This window comes from Nannobrachium achirus (assembly GCF_963921795.1).
Source record: "Nannobrachium achirus genome assembly, chromosome: 13".
NCBI classification, from domain to species: Eukaryota; Metazoa; Chordata; class Actinopteri; order Myctophiformes; family Myctophidae; genus Nannobrachium; species Nannobrachium achirus.
This window is the reverse complement of record NC_137833.1, coordinates 28,959,226-28,981,807: the sequence shown is the minus strand read 5'-3', so window position 1 is coordinate 28,981,807 and position 22,582 is coordinate 28,959,226. Positions and strand designations below refer to the sequence as shown.

The window sequence follows — 22,582 nt, the reverse complement described above, 5'->3', positions numbered from 1 at the left end:
CCGCAGAGGACCCGCCACGGTACCCTGCTGGTCACCGAAGCAGAGCGGGTTAAATTAGGCGACTCTCTCATCATGCCCTGAGATACCAGCAGTCATTACAGCCAATGAGAGACCAGGGAGAGGGTGATGATTAGTCTCCGGCAGCCACGGGGCCCGCACTCCTCATAAATAATGCTAAAAACATCTGGCCTTCCGTTGGTCTCAAGCCTTTCCTTTTTAATTATCAATATATTCAATCATTAATTCATCAGTGGGTTTCGTGTGAGATGCTAATCCCGGATGGATTTGCGTTTCATCCCAAAGAAGACCAAGGCTCTGACCGTTACGTTTCATGCATCAAACGATTAAGACTATCCTAAACACGCTTGATTATTCAACACTGGTTTGTTTACATTTCCTTGATTCGCCCCCAACCCACCCCCCCCAAATCCCCTCAGTGATGATGATCCACAAATCTTGTTCTAATCCTTAATGCTGTCAACTGTCCAGATTTTTTTTTTTAAATATATATATTATGTTAATACTATTACTACTACTACTAGCATTACTACTACTGCTAAACGTATCAAAAGTATCGGAGTAGCAATCTGTATAACAAAGACAGACTACAGTAAGCAAAATGTAATTATCATTCATTTATCCACTATAAGTAACTCTAACAGTACAAATGGACGCATGCGGGTCCATGTGGTTCCATCTGTACACGTCCAGAGATAGACTTCACACTGCAACGGTCCCAGACAAAACAAAGGGAGAGAAAGGGGTCTTCTGGCAGTCATTTTGAGGGAGACCCAGCGGTGTAGCTGTGGCTGCTGCTGCAGTGTGGACAGGGGCGTCACAAGGGGTAGGAAAGTGGGACTGAGTTACTGGGGCCCAAGGTGGAGGGGCCCTAATAACTTTATCAATTGAAAAATAGCAGATATACAAGCTCACAGCGCGGCACCGAGTGCCGCGCTGCAAGCTTGTAGATCTGCTATTTTTGAAAAGTTGTGAGAATGTGTGAAAATCTTTGAATATATGTATTTTTTAAGCGAACATAAAATTACTAACTAAAATTTTGCTTCTGGGCGTCCCTGGAACGAAATATTTTGAGATCGGGGTCCGTGGCCAAATAAATATCATCTTGGGGGTCCTTGACATAGGTTTCTTGCACACATTTTCATGATTTTTCCAAAATAGCAGATATACAAGCTCGCAGCGCGCCGCGCTGTGAGCTTGTATATCTGCTATTTTGCTAGTTAACATTCATGGGGGGCCCGCAGTGAATCCTTGTACCCAGGGCCCAGAATTTGGTGTGACGCCCCTGAGTGTGGATGAAGTGACGAGGTGACATTTATGATGTGTGCAGTAACAGTGAGCAGCAGTGTGCCAGCCACAGCACTGCTGCTGTGGGCTAGATGTTGACTTTAGCACCGTGTGAGTGTTCTTGAGGCTGTGGTGAGGCCACCAGCGCACTCATTTATCTGAAACAAAGGATTGCTTTCACTTTAGTGTTCACACCAGGGGTTTAAAGGACAACTTTGTTTTTCTTAAAACAAGGGGTCATATTTTAGATTGTAATTAGAGAAAAGAAAAGATGAGTGTTAAAATATTTTAATTTGGTGCTTTCTATCGTTTTAGCGATTTTATTTTCAGTGGCTGGGGGCATGCGTACAAGTGGCTAAATATGTATTTTTGTAGCCTATGTATGCCCCCACCCACTGAAATCAAAATCCCCAAAATGATAGAAAACATATTTTCTTTTCTCTAATTACGATCTAAAATATGTTGTAAAAAAACAAAGTTGTCCTTGACTTAAGCCCTATTTTATACCTTTCAAAAAGATTCAAAAAATATAAAATGTGTGTTGCAATAAAAATAAATTACATTTTCCAAAATTGTTTCTCCTATAATGTAGGACATGCCCCAAGTAGGGACAACAGGTTTAAAGTGATAAAAAAAAGAAAATAGAAACGTGTTAAGTTGACATTGAATCTACAGTATTTGCTCAGCGATTATGTTCCTACAGCAGCACTGGCGTTTTCATCTGAGGAATAATAGGTTAACAAAAAAAAAGAAATGGTGAAACCTATATCCTGCACAGACTGCATAACAGTTGACATTGGCTGTAAATGGAGCTACACGGACCTGCCAATGCAATTAAATACTAGTTTTTATGTGCGTTGCAAGACACAAGTTAATTAAGTTTCTCTTACTAATACCAAAGGATACATAAAATACAAGAAACAATAAAAAGAACACAGTGCACATTCATAAATCAAGCGATTTGCAAAGCAGCTCTCGGTTTACGCACAGACTGTGCCAGAGGCCTACCTGATAAACAACAAGTTGTACACAAATTAACAAATTATATGGGCTGTCCGTCGGCCCTCTGCAAGTGTCAGCCCCCGTTGTATGTGACGGGGTGAAGACTGCTTTGATAAACTTGTCTGGTGGTACGATAATGTTCTAGGGGGTAATTTAATCAGAATGAGCCGTGTGTCACTTACTAATAGTAGGTACTTTGCCGTGATTTATCTGTGTTTGCTGAGTGGAGCGAGACAAACAGACGGCCCGGTCCCTCAGATTAAATAGGGCATGGGAAAGATTCCTCATGCTATTAGGGAGAAGAATTCATCACAGGCTAATGATTAGCAATATTAGCACAGGTGCAGTTACTGTAAACACCGGAGACTCCATTTGATACAAACGGAGGAAGGAGGGGAGCTGGCCTCATCCTGACACCACGGTAATCAGACAAAAACCCAACAAAGAGACCCTTTCTTTCTTCCACCGTTTTCCCCACATGTAAAGCAACATACGACGCACGGATGCGTCTTCCTAAGAGCCAGCTAGCCGGCAAAGCGAGTCTGTTAACCATCAGGAAAAATAAATAAAAAAGGGAAGGACAAACGCGTTGCTCTTCAGAAGCTTGAGTGCACACATTACAGAAGTGCTGAGGGGTGCCAGGTCATTGCTGAGGCAGAGGGTACCGTTGAGCGCGCTCCAAACAGTTAGCACCCAGTTTTAGATTAGAGAGTAATCAAAGGTCTGCCAGCTGTATCGATGCCGAAACGATAAGGTTTGTGTCTCCAGACTATCAGAGTGGGCCTGGGCTGCTGGGTGCAGCAGGCAATACTGCAAAAAAGGCTGAAATCTATAAAGGTACAAACTGATAAGCCGGAGTGAAAACTAGCTCCATGTGAATTACAATGAGCACCACGCACTCCTCGTTCTGGCAGAGGCACAGGTCCACGAGCTACCAAAAAGAAAACTCTTAATTCCCCTGCTTTAAAGATATCAGAGAGAAATTGGGAAGAATTGGAAATACTGGTCTGTAAATGTTATACATCTGGGCATATGCATGCATACAAAAAATGATATACTACTATATCGTAACAACTGTGTCCTAAGCCGAAAATAGCAGGTTTACAAGCTCACAACATAACATGTTGCAATGAAAATGTGTTGTGAGCTTGTAGATCGGCTACTTTGGCCATGGGACAACGTCACACCACTATGTCAAAATTAAGCTTAAAGACTTGAAAAGTTCGTAAAAAGGGCATTCTCATGGCAGCAAACTGGAAATTCTGGCCCTCGTTTGTTGACTCCAAATATAATTCATTATTTAAAGCATACTGTATATACTTGGAGCTAAAGGAACAGGGGAAGGTGGGGGTGGGGGAGGGAGAGTGAAGCAAAACAATAAACAGCAGCAGCAGTTTGGACTGTCAATCTGAGGCAGCCCCAGGGAGGGAAACAGAACCGGCTAAAAGATTTCAGATGAAATTGGAGAGTGAAAACAGTCTATCTAAGCGTTCCTATGGGACATTAACTTTCTCAGAGAGACCCCCGGTTTGAACTCTAAATACCTTGCGGGTCTGCTACTGTGACAGCTACTGATGAAATGTGTAAATGCAGATTAACACCAAAGTCCTCACCGAACACGGGACGGGACGGGCCAGCATGTGAACTATGGGCCGACTGTTAGTATGATTGTTTCAAGCACTGGAGTTGATCCTGAACTGTGACCACCCTCCCCGTTGAGTAATTCATACATAATTCATATACACAATATCTATCTATCATCCATCTATCCATCCTTTCACATGCAGTAGCTCCCCACCCACACACCAACCCATGTAGGCCTATGCACGTAAGATGTTTATATGTGTGTCTTTTAGCTTTTTGTTTTTTCAGTTTCAAACATTAATGGACACATTCCCAAAACATTTTCAGTAATTACTTACGAATAATATTTCATTTCACATTATGCAACCACTCTCTTTTCTTCATCTATAATTGTAAATGGAAAATACCCGTAAATTGGAATTGTACAAGACAAACAAACACACACCATAATAATATAAATAAGATTTCAGCCAATGGACGTTCAATGAAAAACGGCCTCCTTCCATTCCTCGTTGGCGTATGTCTGCGATAACAACAACCATTCTGAAGTAATCACATTACGCAAATATTTTTTTGGGAGATGGCATTGCATTGTGTTGTGTTGTGTTGTGTGCAGTGATGGGGTCACTACATCAAATTTGACTCCACAACATTATGAGTGTCACATAAATATTATACAGACTTCTAGTCACCATGTGCTTACATTCCCTCTACTCATATTTGCTCAAATTGTATACCCTCTTGTCTCTGCTCCATATCCATGTGTGGTGAATAACATTGCACTCTAATTCAGTGTATGAAGTATAAACACAGTAGCACATTCGAGTGCTACCCACTTTCTTAACCACTTAAGCCCCATTTCAAAGAACAGCAAAAAATGGCCAATCTACAAGCTCACTTTAACAATTACAATTTAGGCATTTAGCTCTTAATGCAGAGCGACTTACAATAAGCAAGGACATACATCAAATGCATAGAAATAGTCATCTAAAAAGGTAGGTAGACCAATAACGAATCGTCAGTCCAACAGTAGAATAACCCAACAAATACAAAATAAAATCAATAATCTGTACATCGAAGCTACACACTATAGGATGCCAAGTCAACAATGACCTGGCATTAGTATACAGTGCAATGCTGTATCTAAATCACATTTTAGCCTTTGCATAAACCTGTATGGACATCGGCTATGGCAAGTGCTACGATAAGTGCTTTTAACTAGCAGATCTGCTATTTTTTGCTATTTCTGAAACATTCTGCCCATAAGGACATGCCCAAAACAGGGACCCAAGGTTGAAAGTGGTTAAGTCACGACAGTGAACTCCTCAAAATACATATAAAAGCAGGGTCAACTGCAACTCTTGTGCGCTACTCAACAACGACCGTATATCCTCAAGCAGTGAATCATAAACATGTGGCTCGGTTTTGTTATGCTCAAAGTCACATTTTCGGGCTGATAATTAATCTAATAACAGATGAGCGACTTGTCTAACATGAGGGCAAAATAGACAATTTCCCTGTCAGATTGATATAACAGACAGTTTTAGAGTCTTTCCGCTTTGGTAGGTGGATAATTACCTCCATTGATTAATAATCCTTGGCCAGCCTATAATAATCAGTCCCACATGTGCTCGGCCCTCTTAAAGGAGAGGCTCATTTGCCACTGGGATTCACAGCCTAGACTGCTTAGTGGGATGTAATGAAGAGCAATTTTCTTGTCTTGAGAAAGAGAGAGAGGGGGGGGGGGGAGACTCAAATGAAAAGGGGGGGGGGGGAGACTCAAATGAAAAGGGTTTAGACTTGTCATTTTCCATTGCCTCAGCAGATCAAATCTCCAAACAAGGACAACTCTATGTTTTCATGTCAACTTCCCTCCCAAAAGGGAGCTGTCGTCCCTGTAGGCTTTGAACATTTTGTCCCAGAACATGAGGAAGCATTTTATGTCTTTACCAGCAGTTTTACTTCTCCCCTTAAATTGTACTTTCATGAAAGAAAAATGACACAGTTGAGTATTGCACGCCTTTGACAAGCAAAATACAATTTACTATGGTGACATTATCCCCTAATAAGACTAAAGACTCAAGGACATTGCCAGATAAAGAGAAACGGGCAGCCTCGTAATATGATGGATGGCTTATTGCCATTGCCTTGTTAGCAAAAGGCCTAAGGCAGCGCGACTGGAGGTACTGTATGAGACCGAATTCTCAGAACCCTAAACATTGGGAAAGTGGTTCACATTTTGCTCTGCTCCAGCCGAGGCCTAGCCTTTACAAGTTTCCAATTATATGTGGCACAAGAGGCAAGCACCGGGGTGTCCCCACATAAGAGGGAGTGATGTTTGTAACAAATCGGGAGAAAAGCAGGCTATAATGCACTGACATAATAGGAGAAAAGAGAAAGACCACCTTGGAAATGCTGGACTTTGCCAAGATGTGAACGGAATATATGGCCCATCTGTCCGTGTCTACTCAGTGTTGGAAGAGTCTGTGGGAGCATACTGTATGTACAATACAGTATGTACATACATACATACAAATGTGCATCTGTGCATTACATGCACATATGTTATACTATATAGTAAGACTCCTCAGGGCGACATGCGACCAACCTCGCCCCCAAAGGGCGAGGTCGCGCCAATTCTTGGCCATCTGGCCAGTGATGTATATCGGACCAGTTTCCCATATATGGAGACCCCTGCACGATAGTCAACAATGTGATGTCAGAACATGCCCATATATGGGCATTCCCAGATATGTGCTTAATATTGATGACATCGGGCAGGGATCTCCATATATGGGCATAAAACGGACAATGACGTAATTAATGTGCAAGTGTGACTCGTGATGACATCAGCGATCTCCATATATGGGCATAAAAGGGATATCTAGCCAGAGCGTGATGTCAGAGCGGCAAACCCATTCAGTTAAGAGTGGTTCCCCTGACATCACAGTGACATCAGAGCATGATGTCAGAGCGACAAACCTATAGAACCACAGAAAACCAATAGAACCACAGACAAACCCATAGAACCACAGTGTCAAGCGTGACACAGATATGTGGATAAGATGTGCCGGTTTTGTTAGTATACTTGCGATCTGCGGTCGCAATAAACATGCTATACTGGTACACTTGATCACAACATAAAATGTATTATTTCTGTGTATGAAGAAAGAATAAATAGGCTTATTTGTCTATTATTAGGACATCAGAATCGTCAAATTGTTTTGCAAGAGAGGGGGGAGTGGTACATCTCTGTATGTTGGAGAAACCCTACATGACAAAACAAATCATATCTTATCTTACCTCATACAGTATATCACTTCAACGTCTGAGACCGTTTTATAACAGCGTCATCACATTTGCCTCGTAACAGTCAACTGAAATTAAATTCTAAATATGGATGCTTTTTAGCCCTGACAACACATTAGCTGCAATTTCCTTTAATTTAGCGTGTCAGAGAGACGTTAACAAGTGTGAAGTGAAAAAGCTTGCTTAAAAACACACTCATCATAGCTTTGTTGAGAAAATGCATTACCCAAAATATTCAGTTTGCACCCGAGTATTGGATGCGAGTTGAATGTGGGTATGTTTTTTATCAATGTCTTTCACAATCCACAGCACTCATATGGACTGGGTTAGACATAAGATTAAATCAGGCCTCATGTCTGTGGGGGCAATTTCTGATATTTACATACTAGTCTATTATCTAGACAATAATCTCAAATTTATTTTTAGAAGTAAACTAAAGTGAACTATAAATTCGGCTGGCTTCGCCGGCGTCATTCTAGGATCACGCCCTTCGGGTGCTCGCAGCTGATCCAAGGCATTCAAGACGCAGAAGTATTTTGAGGCACAATCGCTCGCTAGAGCCAAACATGCACGTCTGCCACAAATGCCTGTACGGGTCATTTGGTTCCATGCATTTGCAGGGACGCGTGCGCAAAGTTTGTGGCAGTTAAATCATTGCTTCTTTTTTCGCGGAGCTAGGAAAATACGTCTTGATGCTTGGTGGTATTGTTGATATGTGAAGAAGCGGGGGGGAAGGGGAAGTTGCTGTAATTTTCAGTGTGTTTGCAGGTGTGAGTGCGCCGTACATGATCACAACATCCGGGTATCTGATCCGGTAGGTAACTGAATTTGGTAGATTCATAGACAGTAGTTTCATCGTTTGACAGCACAATCAGTGTATTTTGGATTCATGTCAATTTGTGTTTTCAGATATTTAACCACTTGAACCGTCAATACTTAATAAACTTGACCTTTCACTCTGTATATAGTCTGCTCTTTTTACCCTCTACACCAAAGCTCTTTGTCAAAAATAGCTTGTAGATCTGCTATTTTTGGCTAAAGTTCACGGAATATGGATATGGATATATTATATAATATAACAAAAGAGGAAAAAAACTTGCTATCACTCAAAGATTTGGAGGACCCCCTGTAGTAACTCTGAGGACACCCTAGGGGTCCCGGACTCCCTGTTGAAGACCCATGTTCTAGATATTATAAGATGTGATTTCCGTTCACAGCAGACGAGCACATAAAAGAGGACTTGTGTGCATTTAATTTCCCTGGGGTTATGGGTACAGTTGATTTTCTTTTGTTTTCCATGGTTCAATATGAATAACAATCTTACTTGTATGGTACATTTATTTATATACTATGGGGAAATATGTAACTTGTCCTTTTCCAGAGGCATCTGTATTCATGTGTGCACAAATTTAATTCATAAATCAAAAAGGTGCTTAACACAGCGGGTGCCCACAAGGTGTCTACACGCCAATCTCTTTGATGTCTCTGGAGGCCCACGGCGTGCGGCAAAATGTCCAAATTTTGATCGGCAATGAACAGCTATGATCAACACGGGCCCATACAGTAAGTTACACAATAACATCCTGTCTGCGCTCATGTGACCAAGTGACGTCATGACGCATGCATTGACGCAACAGGGCCTTGTATTCTTCTATGGAAGTGGCTTTGGGCACTTAGCTGGGGCTCTGGCGCCACCTTTTGGGCAGCCGATGTGTTAAGACACAATTGTGCTTCTTAAACAACTTGAACCGCAGCCTCCCAATTGGCATGTCATAATACGCAAACATTCTATTTAATTGGAATACGTAGCTCATACAGGCTCAAAACATGTCTCTTGTAGATCTGCTATTTTAGCCAAAGAGTTTTGAATTTGGAGTAGAGGAAAAAGGTGGTGGGCCAATAATAGACCCCCGTCAACAACGTATATATTGTGGGAAATGATCTGAAGAGCTCAAGATTAAGAATAAATCAGATTTTTACTTTTTATGAATGAAGCAAATGAAGTAATTGCAATGAAGCTATAATTTAGTAATGATTGTAACCGAGGGTGTCAGACAGACAGGTCTGAATGTCTGTTTTAGGGCTGCAAAGTATCTCAAAGTATCTTTCAAGATGCCAAAGGGGAGGTTATTATAACGAATACATGAAAGGTCGACCTAAAACAAAGTCGACCCAAACTTGTTTCCCAACGGGTCTGTGGCCTTAAGCTAGATGCAGAATAGACCGAAATATAATCTTTGCTTCTGGGGGTCCCTGCCTGGAACAAAATATTTTGTGATAGGGGTCCATCCGTGGAACAAAATATTTTGAGATGGGGGTCCGCAGCCAAAAACACATTTTGGGGATCCTTAACCACTGATAGGCACATTCTAATGTCTTATAAATCCTAACAGTTTTCCTGAAAAAACTTATGTTGCTAGCATTGTTTCTCAAACTTTGTCATGTCAAGGACCCCCATAATGATATGTATTTGGCCACGGACCCCCATCGCAAAATATTTTGTTCCAGGGACCCCCAGAAGCAAAGATTAGATTTTTGTCTATTCTGCATCTAGCTTAATGCCACAGACCCGTTGGGAAACGAGTTTGGTTCGACTTTGTTTTAGGTCGGCTTTTCCTGATACCATTATAACTTCTCCCTTAGACAGATACTATATACTATACTATATGTTATTTATTATGGGCAGTGAACATCTAAGATGCTTTCATAATGTGTTGACATTGCATAGCAAGTTTCAACATATTTTTGTTATTCCTGAGCTGTGCCATAATGTTACATGAAATGCAATCGCATGTCTTTTGTCTTGTTTACTTGCAATGTGTGGGGGCGGATGGTGTGTAGGCCATTATTTGTGATTTCACAAAGCGAACCGCTGGAATGCACATCGCCGTTCCGACAGCTTTACAATGTGCGGGGAGGTGGAGCATAACGAATCACTGACTGAGCTGAGGGAAATTAATGGGAAAAGAATACAATCCAAGTGTCAGATGAAGTTTGGAGAGGAAGTGAGATCTCTTGTCAGAGCTGAGCGCTCTAAAAGGACGAGTCAAACGGTTGTCAATTCCCAATAGCAGTCGACGGCAACAATAGCGATGATGACAGTGACAGAGGATGAGGAGAAAGGAAAGGTTGTGTGGAAATACAGCACCAAAAATGTACAGTAGAGTAGTCTTGTCGCAACTGGAAAAAGAAATGACAAGACTGTGCTACACCTTTCTATCACAAGTTATCATCCTTTTTGGCCGCCCTTTCTTGCTAATAGATACTAGCTGTTGCCGGTGGCAGGGAGATCGCTCCCATGCTATGACGCGAGTTTGGACTGGAGGTTATTAAATTGTCACGGCGTGCCACGTTTTTTGCTACAGCAGACACTTGAACTGGCCGTCTGCTAGAATGACTCATTGTTTATCTGCTTGGCTTTGTTTGACATCCTTACGACAGACTGTATTAACACGGGCCAATTTCATCTCCCCTTTTAAAGTATGTCCTCTTGGTTATCTCATGGAAATCCTTCAGGGATAGGTTACTACGACTACTGGGACGTTTCTCTTGACAGGACTGTAATGATGGCCATTGTTTTCCGTTCTGTGATTCTTTGTCCCCCTCAGGCGTTGCTGGGAAAGCTATTTGAAACCGACCTTAAAGAGTGACATTACCGCCGTGCAATACCAACAATTTAGCACGCGGCTGTTCCCACCCCTTGACTGCCGAACTTCTCACAAGGATGGAGATTTAACAGTGCCTCGCTCGTGCGAGTACATCCCTGAAGAAGATTGCCCCACTGCATGGCAATATGAGTTATGTGGTCCGCTAACAGAATGTATCAGGGATGAAATATCAATCAAATTACCGCCTAATAGTTCCCTTAATGTCTTTGTGCGTGTGCAGATGGCTAGCTCAGCTAGCCGCACAACAAGCACCCCTCATTATTAATTACCCTCCAAAATAACAAGACCAGATTTATCATAGAATGGCTGCTCAGAAATAATCATCATCTGGGATTAAAGTGTTTTTAGTTGGAGAGAATGGACAATGAAAGCACGCCAGGGAGCTGCTGCCCCTCGCCATTCAATATTTTCAAGTCGTGTGTGTGTGTGTGTGTGTGTGTGTGTGTGTGTGTGTGTGTGTGTGTGTGTGTGTGTGTGTGTGTGTGTGTGTGTGTGTGCGCGTGCGTGCGTGCATGCATGCGTGAGTGTGCAAGTGCTTGTGTGTGTGCGTGTGTGTGTGTGTGTGTGTGTGTGTGTGTGTGTGTGTGTGTGTGTGTGTGTGTGTGTGTGTGTGTGTGTGTTGGCACATGTGACAGTGCATGTGGGAGACGTTTTGCACTCTGACACAATTGGAAAAATCCATGCCAAGGCATGCATGCTCTGACCATCTGGAATGTAATGTAGAACCTAGCATGCATGAAATGATTTATTTTGTCTCCACATCATGCCGTTCAGTACACTGGCATATTTAGAAGCTTGAGGTAAAAGAAAAGAAAAATCACTAAAAGTCACATGGCAAAAATCCAGAGTGTTAATGTAAAAACTTAAATCCTATTTCAATATTTTGTCATACAACAGTGTCAGTCACGCGGCAAAACCGGGCGATCTACAAGTTCACAACACACTGTGATGCCACGTGTTATGAGCTTGTAGATTTTAGCATGTAGAACATTTTAGTTTAATGTCCACGTATACTGTAATTGCATGCCAAAGTCTCAAGAGTTAAATTAACACTCCAGATTTGCCTGTGCAAGTGATGTGACACTTACATAACAATAATTCATAAAAAAATATAATAATGATGATGAATTGTACTCACATTTTGCAGGCAGGTCGTAGCCGCAGGTGATCTTGGCTCGGCCGGTGTCGCAGCCATTTAGTGAGTGGCACTCGTCATACAGACAGGAGCCTGCTGCTTTATGTATGCAGCCATCAACTGGAACACAGACACACAGGCACAGAGTACAGTCATACTGTACTTATGGGGAAAACACACAATAATGGACACATCCAGCACATCCGACCAGAATCATTGTGGTTGACAGCAGGCATAAATGGTAAATGGTGCATTTGTATAGCGCCTTTATCCAAGGCGCTTTACATACAGTAGATTGGACATCACAACATACAATCCCTTTTATGCCCATACATGGTGATCCCTGTCTGAACCACAGCGTCAGGCGTTGTCCGTCTGGACAGGGTCCAGTTCTAGGCAACACAGAAAGGGGGGAACTTTTTTTCTATTTCCAAACAACTCCTCTAAGGTATATTAATGACATATAGTTCAATTTTGAAAATGGGTGGTCTTCCCCTTTAACAAACTGTCTCGCTAATGCTCATTATATGATGCCACATTTCTGTCTACTCACTCTGTTTCAGAAGAGGACTGTGGACAGTTTAGAAACACCAATAGGCAGGTTTGGTAATTTGAAACAAGATTTATTTATTTGTATTTTATTCTATGAATGCAAGAACAATGGCTTCTATTTCAGGCTGCCAACTTTCCAGGAAGAGAAAGGCTATAGTTTCTAGTAGCTTGGAATCCCCATCAATGATATCATTGGTAGGCACTGGCAGGATTCTCAACTGTCCACTGGCCACCGATGAGACACACATATAATGTAAGTGTAGTCAGAAATTGTGCCATCTCATGATAAGCATTAGTGACAATTATAAGATGATTTTGGACTGTATTTTGATTGTCTTAACTGATTTAGGCCTAGAATTATTGAATGCTTTAACCAGTGAAAAATAGCAGATATACAAGCTCACTGCGAGCTTGTAGATCTGCTATTTTTGAAAAAGTCGTAAAAATGTGTGCAAAATTACTTTTAATGTATTTTCAAAGCGAACGTTTGTAACTCAAATTTTACTTCTGGGTGGTCCCTGTAACTAAATATGTTGAATGGGGGTCCGTGGCCAAATAAATATCATTTTGGGGGTCCTTCACATGAAAAGGTTTGAGAACCACTGACATAGTAGTCTCTCAAGAACAGACCAACTGAGCTCCATTTAAGTGAAAAGGACCTTTTCTTTGACGATGGCTGTCCAGATTGCTGACATAGAAACAGCAAATCTTAGAAGGATTCAAAAGACACTTATAGAATCGGGTCAAAATTCAAATTTTCACGATTTTTCAAAAATAGCAGATCTACAAGCTTGCAGCGCGGCACTCGGTGCCGTGCTGTGAGCTTGTATATCTGCTATTTTTCAATAGTTAAAGCATAAAATAATGATACACAATAATGTGTACCCGTTCCAAATGGGTAAGTACCAGCTCTTATGCCTTAACTTAAAGGCCTGTCCATACCAAACTTTTCATCTGAGAGTTCCTACTTTCCGACATGCAGCTTTCCGAACTCTAATTCGGGGTAATGCTTTTCAGGAGATGCGAGTGATGTGTAGTTGAACCGGACCTTTCCGTCGAAAGGTTCAGTGGTCGGAGACAGTATGGACAGGCCTTTAAGTTAAGGCATACATACTGGTACTTAAAGCTATACTGTGTAAGTTGCTAAACTAGAGGTCAGTAGCGGTATTGCTTTTTTCGGCCGCTTTTCGCCCGGAGTCGCCGCGGACCACCGCCGCGGACCACCGGACCGGGGCCGCAAACCACCGCGACCGATACGAATCAGTAGAGGGGTAGAACGTAATTTTCTGACCAGGATTTGGGGAGTTAGAGGCAAGAATCCTTCACCATCGTAAACACTGTTGCTGATGGAGGCTACTTCCTGAAGAGACGGCAGACACGCTGTGATTGGCCGGTAGTGTATCATGTGTGTATGATCCGCGATGTGATTGGCCAACGTATACACAACGTATACAGATGATGCAGATGATGTAATTTTGCCGCGAAATTCTACCCCCCTCACGGCTCATAGAAAATATATAAAGAGAAGGCTTTAGAAGCTGAAATTAATGGTTCTAAAACTTTAGCGATTTAACAGTTAGGACAATTTTAAGATACGTTTTATAAAAAAAGTTACATGGTATAGCTTTAAGACAATAAAAATAGAGCCCATAATGTTGAAAATGGTTGAAGTGAACATAGGTTTGCTCTAATTAATGTGGTCAGTTCGCCCCAAAAAACAATGATTTGTCCTTCTTTTGTTTTGCTTTGCTGTTGCTACTTTCTGCTGGTGCCCTTTGCGCTGGTAAATATCGACTGCGGCTGTGAGAGAAATTAGCTGTGTTACGATCTAATAACACACACCGATACGCCCCCGACACACACACACACACACACACACACACACACACACACACACACACACACACACACACACACACACACACACACACACACACACACAGAGTGAAAATGAGAGTGTAGTCCCACTGTGCAGTACATTTGACACCACCAACTCTCTGTCCCGCCCTGTGGTGGGAAGAGTTAAGGGTCATTCATACTCAGTTTGATGATCAGCTCTTATTGCCAAAGCGACACCGCCGTACAACGGCGCATAATAAACTAGGTTTCATATCCACTGTACGCCATCTGCTGCGGTGAACCCGCTATCATTGTGGATCCGCGTTCCGATTCTGTCGCTATTCCCCGTTGACGGCCGGGTGCCCTGGTTCTGCGGAGACCCCCCCGCCTCCCCCCTCCCCCTCCCCCTTCAAGGTTTTAATTCTACCGGGTTAAGGCCACGAGAGACTTGATTGATGGTGCGCCTTACACGAGAAGGCAGAGAGATAGAAATCCACATTATCCCTCTCTGAAAGCCTGACACCCCTCCGAGAGCCTGTTATCAATCACACCCAAACATCATAAAATCCTCCTCAAGTTGTCCTGTAAAAATCCTCACTAGACATTAGAGGATAACACGCTGCCATGGGGGTGGAGAGGGGAGGGGGGAGGGGGTAATCAGAGCTGTTGGACAAACAGACATGTCTTTTCTTTGGTGTCTCACTGGAAAGGCTTGCACTACACACAGTCTGAGCAGACAATGGCTCTCTCTCTCGCTCTCTCTCTCTGCTGTTTCCTGCCTGAGCTGACTGAAGAAAAGAGGATGGAAAGAAGATAAAAACAGACTGCAGAAATGACCCATTATCACGTAAGCGCTGAAGAGGGAATAAAATAACACGCCGTTTATGAACAAAGGGAACAAAACAGGACGAGCACTATCCTCGTCTGTCTTCAGTGTTACTCAGACGGAGGGGAGGCGTAGAGGGAAATGGACAAAAGGATGAGTTGTGTGTGTCGTCAGTACAGAATGGACTTGCTGCTTTGCCTGCTGACGGAAACACACGTCGTCGCTCCGCAGTTGAAAGAGGTATTTTTGACGAGGCATGGTCTCTCCGTTTCTCAGCCCCTCTTCTCCCTCCATCTCTCGGGGATGAGTCAAAGACAACAGCTGTGTGGAAGATTTTTCTGCCTCTATCAATCATCTTTAATGGACTGAGGGACAGCGAGTTGACAGAGACGGATCCTGATGGCTTTTTGAAAAAGCAACGCGAGACAAAAATGGGCATGCGTATGAGGGGATATTGCTCTGGTTGCAATGAAAGCTACTTAACACGGTTACATGCAGCCATGTAAGATGGGCTTTGGATTCATTAAAAAAAACAATCATACAACATTTGCTAAAGAAATTGCATTTGATGATACACGTTTCAAGAATGTATCAAGAATCATCATAAATTATTTTAGGCAAAAAAAAGGCAAAAGGCAAAAATCGTATTTCCTCGTGAACCATTCAAACCGCTCTTGACGTTATGTATTTGTTACTTGCTACTTTCGGTGCTGTCTGTTTCTGGTCGACAGTACAAAGGCAGGGCTTTTAGCCAATGAGGGAGCACCGTTCTTGGTGACGTCACTGCCAACAAGTGCTAACTTCTTCTTCTTTCGTGTATCATCGTCCTTGATGATTGGTTGACAGCATTGTATTTCGCAAGATTTCTTGTTACTTAGGGGAGGCCATGGGGCTGGCTGTCGTCTTCTCCCCCTTGCTGACGTCGGCTTAGGCAGGGTTTGAACCACTCACCTTCCGCATGAAGCTAACTGATACTAGTAAGACACCTCAGGGTGACTTGCTACTGTACCTCAGGGTGTGACATGCGACCTCGCCCTAAAGGGCCATCTGGCCAGTGATGTATATGGGACCAGTTACTCATATATGGAGACCCCTTCATGATAGTTATGTTATGTCAAAACATGCCCATATATGGACATTACCAAATATGGACATTCCCATATATGTCCTTAAAATTTATAACATAATATCCTTAATAATGTCCGAAATGTACTGTACTGTATAAAGGTCTGAAGTTGTTAATGTATGCTTTGTAATAATAATCAAAATCTACAAAGTAACTAGTAACTAAAGTTTTCAAATTATTATAGTGGAGTAAAAGCAATATTTGCCTCTTAGATGTATAGAGTGGAGCAGAAGTAAAGGTACCATAAATTGGAAATATGTAATAATTAGTAAAGTACAAATACCTCAAAAGTTTACTTAAATGCAGTACTTAAGTAAATATATTTAGTTACTTTACACCCTGGCTGTACAGTATTGTAGAGCACAGTATCTGTACAATATTTTAGAGCAGAGTCAAAAAGGTGTTGCTTCTCCCAATCACGCTTGATTGAAACGTGGCCAGCCTTGGCCTTGACCCAGTGAAGTAATTGAACAACATAAATCTGTATGGCTCTCTCTTACATACAGTAACTAAATGTGTTTACATTTGTAAACTCTCAAGCGAGTTAAATTAACACTCGGCATATTAATGTGCAGTGAACAGGTGCAAAGTAAACCATGTGTGTTCTCAGGGGTGTCGCACCAAATTCTGGGTACAAGGATTCACTGTGGGCCCTACATGAATGTTCTTCATAGGGGGAGTTTGTTAACGTATTTCTGGGAACACATTATTTTGTGTTTTAACTCTTGAAAAATAGAAGATATACAAGCTCAAAGCGTGGCACCGAGTGCTGCGCTGCGAGCTTGTAGATCTGCTATTTTTGAAAAATCGTCTTTGAATATTTCAGGTTTTTTGAAAAACCTATGTTTTTATGTCAGTGGAGCTCAAACCTTTTCATGTGAAGGACCCCCATCTCAAAACATTTAGTTCCAGGGACCTCCCCAGAAGCAAAATTTGAGTTACAAATGTCCGCTTAAAAAATACACATATTCAAAGATTTGCACACATTTTCACAACTTTTCAAAAATACTAGATCTACAAGCTCGTGAGCTTGTAGATCTGCTATTTTTCAATAGCTAAAGTATACAATAATTAGGGCCCCTCCACCTTGGGTAACTCAGTCCCACTTTCCCCCCACTTGTGACGCCCCTGCGTGTTCTCTCCGGGGTCTAGTAAAGCCAGCAGGTTGTGGAGGATTGAACACAGTGGTCCTTCAGCTCCCCCTCTTCCCACAGGAGCCCACCCTCCCCTGACACCTCCCCTCTCTCCGTGCAACATCTCATCTCTGTTACCCCAGGAGCATTCTGGGAGTTCTGGGAGCCCTGCTGCAGCAGAGAGCATATGGGAACCTCTCTCCGGACTGGAATGTAAGATTGCATCGGGCCAAAAGGTCTTGGGTTGAAATCCCCATGGGTTAGGATTAATATCCCTCGGGCGCTCTGTGTTTCATCTCAGTCGGTCGGAGAATGAGATTGTGGGGTGACGGTATCCCATATTCCTGCACTTGTACATGTACTGTGAGCGTGTGTGCCTGTGTGTGTGTGTGTGTGTGTGTGTGTGCGTGCGTGGGCATGTGTGTGTTCGTGCATGTGCGCATGTGCGTGTAATGCAGTGAGCACCAACCGCTGTCTCAGAAATGCCTGTTCATATCACTACACGGTCCACAGTCTGGATATTTGCCCACCCATGCCTGTAAAAGGGCAAGAACTTCCAGAACCGATCCAGCTGATTGCCAGAACCTAACATCACACACTGTAATTCACCTGCTTTACTAAGACCTCTTCACGGAAGGGGCGGCATGTGTGTGTGTGTGTGTGTGTGTGTGTGTGTGTGTGTGTGTGTGTGTGTGTGTGTGTGTGTGTGTGTGTGTGTGTGTGTGTGTGTGTGTGTGTGTGTGCGCGTGCGTGTGTGCGTGTGTGTGTGTGTGCGTGTGTGTGTGTGTTAGCAAGCATGCGTGTGTGTGTGTTTGCTGGAATGTGTGCATGCATACATCGGTAAAACACATTTTTTTTAACAGCTGTCATCATGGCCCATGTTTATTGGAGATTATTCCCAAAAATGTATATAGATCCAGGGCTAAACTTGAACGTGATGCTGAAATTACGTTTTTCAACCTCTTATTTTATAGGCGTCTAAAAGCAGATCTCGGGTTTTCCTAAGTGGAGATATGACCCAGAGGCAATTCTGCTGTCAATTTATTTTCTCATTTAAGTGGGATTTCATCATGATTCCCTGCTGATTCCGTACAGAACGGATGCCGGATCACAGAGGCAGCTAGCTCTGATCCTCATTAACTAAGTATGGCATTTACATTCACCTCAGAGACACAAACCTGTCAATTGACCACACTGTCAGAAACACCAACCTGAACGTAGTTAGAGATATGGTGAACAACGGTTTCATTTCTTCTTTTTTTTTAGTTTATTAACTCTTTTACTGCTATGAATGAGCTGGCTCATCCGTTTTCTCAAGTAGCGCATGGCCATGAACGAGCGGCCGTTAGTTTGTTCATTCTTTACCCTGTCTCAGCACTGTGAGCAGATGAGGGGTGGCGCAGTAGAAACAGCTACCGTTAACGTTGGTCTCAAATCTCGATCACACATAAACAACAATGCCGGCAGAATAACTTTTCTGGATGTTTTCTATGCCTGGATCTAGTTTCTCCATTTCTATGCTCTAGTCTAAACTACTGGTGCAAGCGAGGAACATTTGCGAGCATCATTCATTGCAAATGGCTGCTCCCAGCAGTCAGTTTGGCTCGATGACAGATACGCCTGTATTTTACACAAGATTGCGTTTGGAAATAATGGATGGATATTTTTATATAAAATCGCAAAGGTAAGCTACTTTCAAGCTACTTTGATGGCACTTTAAGACATATCCTATGTGGCAGTAAGAGAGTTAATTTAACTGAGTTCATAAACAGCTACAAGGACTTCTGTTGTTGCAATGAAATGATATTATTATTACTGTAAAAAATAAATTGGTAAGAATTATTATTAAACATTGTTGTTACAGAGTCTAAGCTCATAGAGGGTTTAATGAAGCTCATATCCCATGTGTTTGAGCATTATAAAAAATTATTATTAAAACTAGTTTATCTATTATACTAATGATTGGATTCCAGTGGTGTTAAAAGTGCTCATATTTCTTATCAATACTGGAATGTAGAAATACTGCAGTCCAGAAAAGAAAAAAATACTTTTATTGAGTAAAAGTATAAAAGTATTAGTAATAAAATGTAATAAAGGTACCACAAGTAGCAAGTACTGATTAAGCAGAATGTCCCATTTCACAAGTTTTCAAATGTATAAAATGTATACAAATATTTTGAAAATGTCAGATCTACAAGCTGCGACACATTGTGAGCATGTAGAACTGCTATTTTCAAATGCTCTAAATGTATATAGGGCTGACGTGGTTAATGTATGATTCATAAATAATAATCAAAATCGATAAAGTAACTACTAACTAAAGTTGTCAAATAGTGGAGTAAAAGTACAATATTTGCCTCTGAGATGTAGTCATTGTAGTGGATTAGAAGTAAAAGTATTGGAAATTCAAAATACTCAAGTAAAGTACAAATACCTCTAAAGTGTAGTTGACTAATAGCTCCTTTAAGTACAGTATTGAGATTGGATTCTAATGTAAAAAAGAAGAACAAAAAAGAAAGAAAGAAAAAAAAGTCAGTTGAAATTGGGCTCACCCTGATCTCGCACCAGAAAAGGCAAAAAATACTTTCTTAAACAACTTTCTGTTGTTTTTGACAACAAATTTTTATTTTGTTTTTAGTCTTTTAGTCTTTTTAATAAAATGTAATTTAATTTTAGTCATAATTTAGTCACCTGAAAAGTTTTAGTTTGTCTAATTTTAGTCGACTAAATGTCATAAGATTTTAGGCGACTAAATCTACAGTTGATTTAGTCAACTGAAATGTATTTTAGCAGGCCTTGATGGCATCATAATGACTGATTTTACACTCAGCGACGCATTGTGAGCTTGTAGATCTGCTATTTTCAGCACGCAACACTTGAGAGCAACCAAACATAAAATGACTCTCCCTAACGTTTTAGTCTAGTTTTTATTTTGTTGACGAAATTATCAATATATTTAGTCTTAATTTTAGTCATCACAGCTTATTTTTTATTTCGTTTTCGTCAGTGAAAAAAAACGCAGTCGACAAACATTTTTCGTCATAATTTTAGTCGACAAAATCAACACTGGTCTGAAAAGGCAGACAGACAAAGTGACAGCTGTTCTCTTATCCTTCACGGCTGCCAATCTTCGCCGGTAGACCCCCCCCCCCCCCCCCCCCCCTCAAAAAAAAGGGGCGCCGCACATTTCAAACACCTGTTAAGACCTGTTAATGGAGGACACCCCGTTTAATGGCTCTAATATTCCAGGCTGCAGCATCTGCCGATCTGTCCACCCCCATATGACTGGGCTTCCTCGCGCCCGCTGCTGAAATATAACCGTTAACACCTCATCTGTCTCGCCGTCGCGGGCCGCGCCGCCGCTTTGGACCGACCGGGCCCTATGTGGGACACAGCGTTTATTCATCTTCTCTGGGTGTCTTGCTCAGAGAACCCCACCAACCCCCCCACCACCCCACCACCCTTTCCTACTACAGCTCCAGCAGCAAGTCTGCACACACTAATGAAGATAACTTTGAGCTATAGCGGGACAGCATCCTTCTCAACTCATGCTGGGAATGGATGGGGAGGAGGAGAGGAGGGGAGGGAGAGAGAGAGAGAGAGAGAGAGAGAGAGAGAGAGAGAGAGATTGGATGGGAGGTGGGGGTGATTGAGAAAGATGGAGGGGCCGAGTTAAAGGAGAAAGTGTGCAAGTGTGTGCAAGTGTGTGCGTACGTGTGTATGTGTGTGTGTGTAGAAGGCCTAAGGTCCCCATAAGTATAGTAGAATCTAAACCACTTATTTTATAACTCGCAGCAGATCTACAAGCTCACAACGCGGCGACGCGTTGTGAGCGCTTGTGACATGTGAGTGCTTTTTTCCACCACTGTTGATGTCCTCACAAGTATAGTCGTACATACCAAGGAGAGAGAGAGAGAGAGAGAGAGAGAGAGAGAGAGAGTGTGCATGTGCATGTGCATGTGTTGTGCATGTGCATGTGCATGTGCATGTGCAATGTGCATGTGCATGTGCATGTGCATGTGCATGTGCATGTGTTGTGCATGTCTGCCCGTGTGCACGGTACTAGAAGTCAGGGACGTGCTGGGCCCCTGATTCAGCCCGGAAAAAATAGTTCGAGAGGCCCTCATTTCTTTTTTCTTTTTTATATTTCGTCGTTGTCGGGTGGAAACCTTATATGTCCAAAACCGTTTGTTTTGTATTTGTCATTTTAAAAATGATTTAAACTAAATCACAACGCCTCGCGGTGCGAGGCGTTGTGTGCTTGTAGATCGGCTGTTTCACTACTTTTGTGCAACGGCCTTGTATGATGAAGCAGGGCTTTGCTTTGCGAAAAAATTTATAAATTTGAAACTTGGAGATACAAGGTTTCTGCCCGACAGTGACGATTTACTTTGTTGGCCGCACAGCCCCCAAAATGGAACGAAGGCCGACATTTTATTTGTATTTTTTTTCTAATGGCCGGCCTGGACCGGCCGGGAATGAACCGGCCGTTCGGGAGTTGTCCCGCTTTTCCCAATGGCCAGCACGTCCCTGCTAGAAGTAGTTTGAATTAGTTACTCAGCCGTAACCTTGGCTCTGCCATTGTTGCAGACACCTCCGCCTCGTCGTCCTCTCGCAGGGCGGCGTTCCCACATGCATTAAGGGACTCTGGCAAAGCCCCGCTTTACTCTCTCACTCTCCCTGGGCTTCAGCACAGCCGCCACAGCCTTGAGAGAGAACCAACGGGGGCCTTCAATCCAGCTCCACACAGAGACACAATGAATACCTGGCTCTGCTCTCATTACAATACCCTGCTTTTCAGAAATAGTGTCAGCCGCAATTTTCTCCTCCTAATTATTTTCGGCTCCTCCGAGAGTTGGGTTCAGGACTAAGAGCCAGGAGGAGAGGCAGCAGCGTGGCTGGGGGGAGGAGGGGGGGTTGAGGGTGGAATGAGCTGGATTCTCCCTGGCGGTGGGGCGGGGTGTGGTGGAGTATCAGTATAGGTAATCTACCTGAGGGTCGGGAAATTATTTTGGGGGGTCCCCAGATGTTTAGCTAAATGTTAACATTGTTTTCTCACTCAACAGTACAACAGTATACAGCATAAGTGTATACAGCATACAT

General features: G+C 42.5%; 1 protein-coding gene across 2 annotated transcripts in view; it reads right to left on the bottom strand.

Moving 5' to 3' along the window:
* Window positions 1–22,582, bottom strand: part of macrod2 (mono-ADP ribosylhydrolase 2) — a 734,857-nt gene that overhangs the window by 429,477 nt on the left and 282,798 nt on the right. For both annotated transcript variants that reach the window (XM_080739775.1, XM_080739776.1), the window contains exon 5: window positions 12,007–12,123. In XM_080739775.1, coding sequence (XP_080595901.1) covers window positions 12,007–12,123 — 117 coding nt within the window. The remainder of the gene's footprint in view (window positions 1–12,006; window positions 12,124–22,582) is intronic.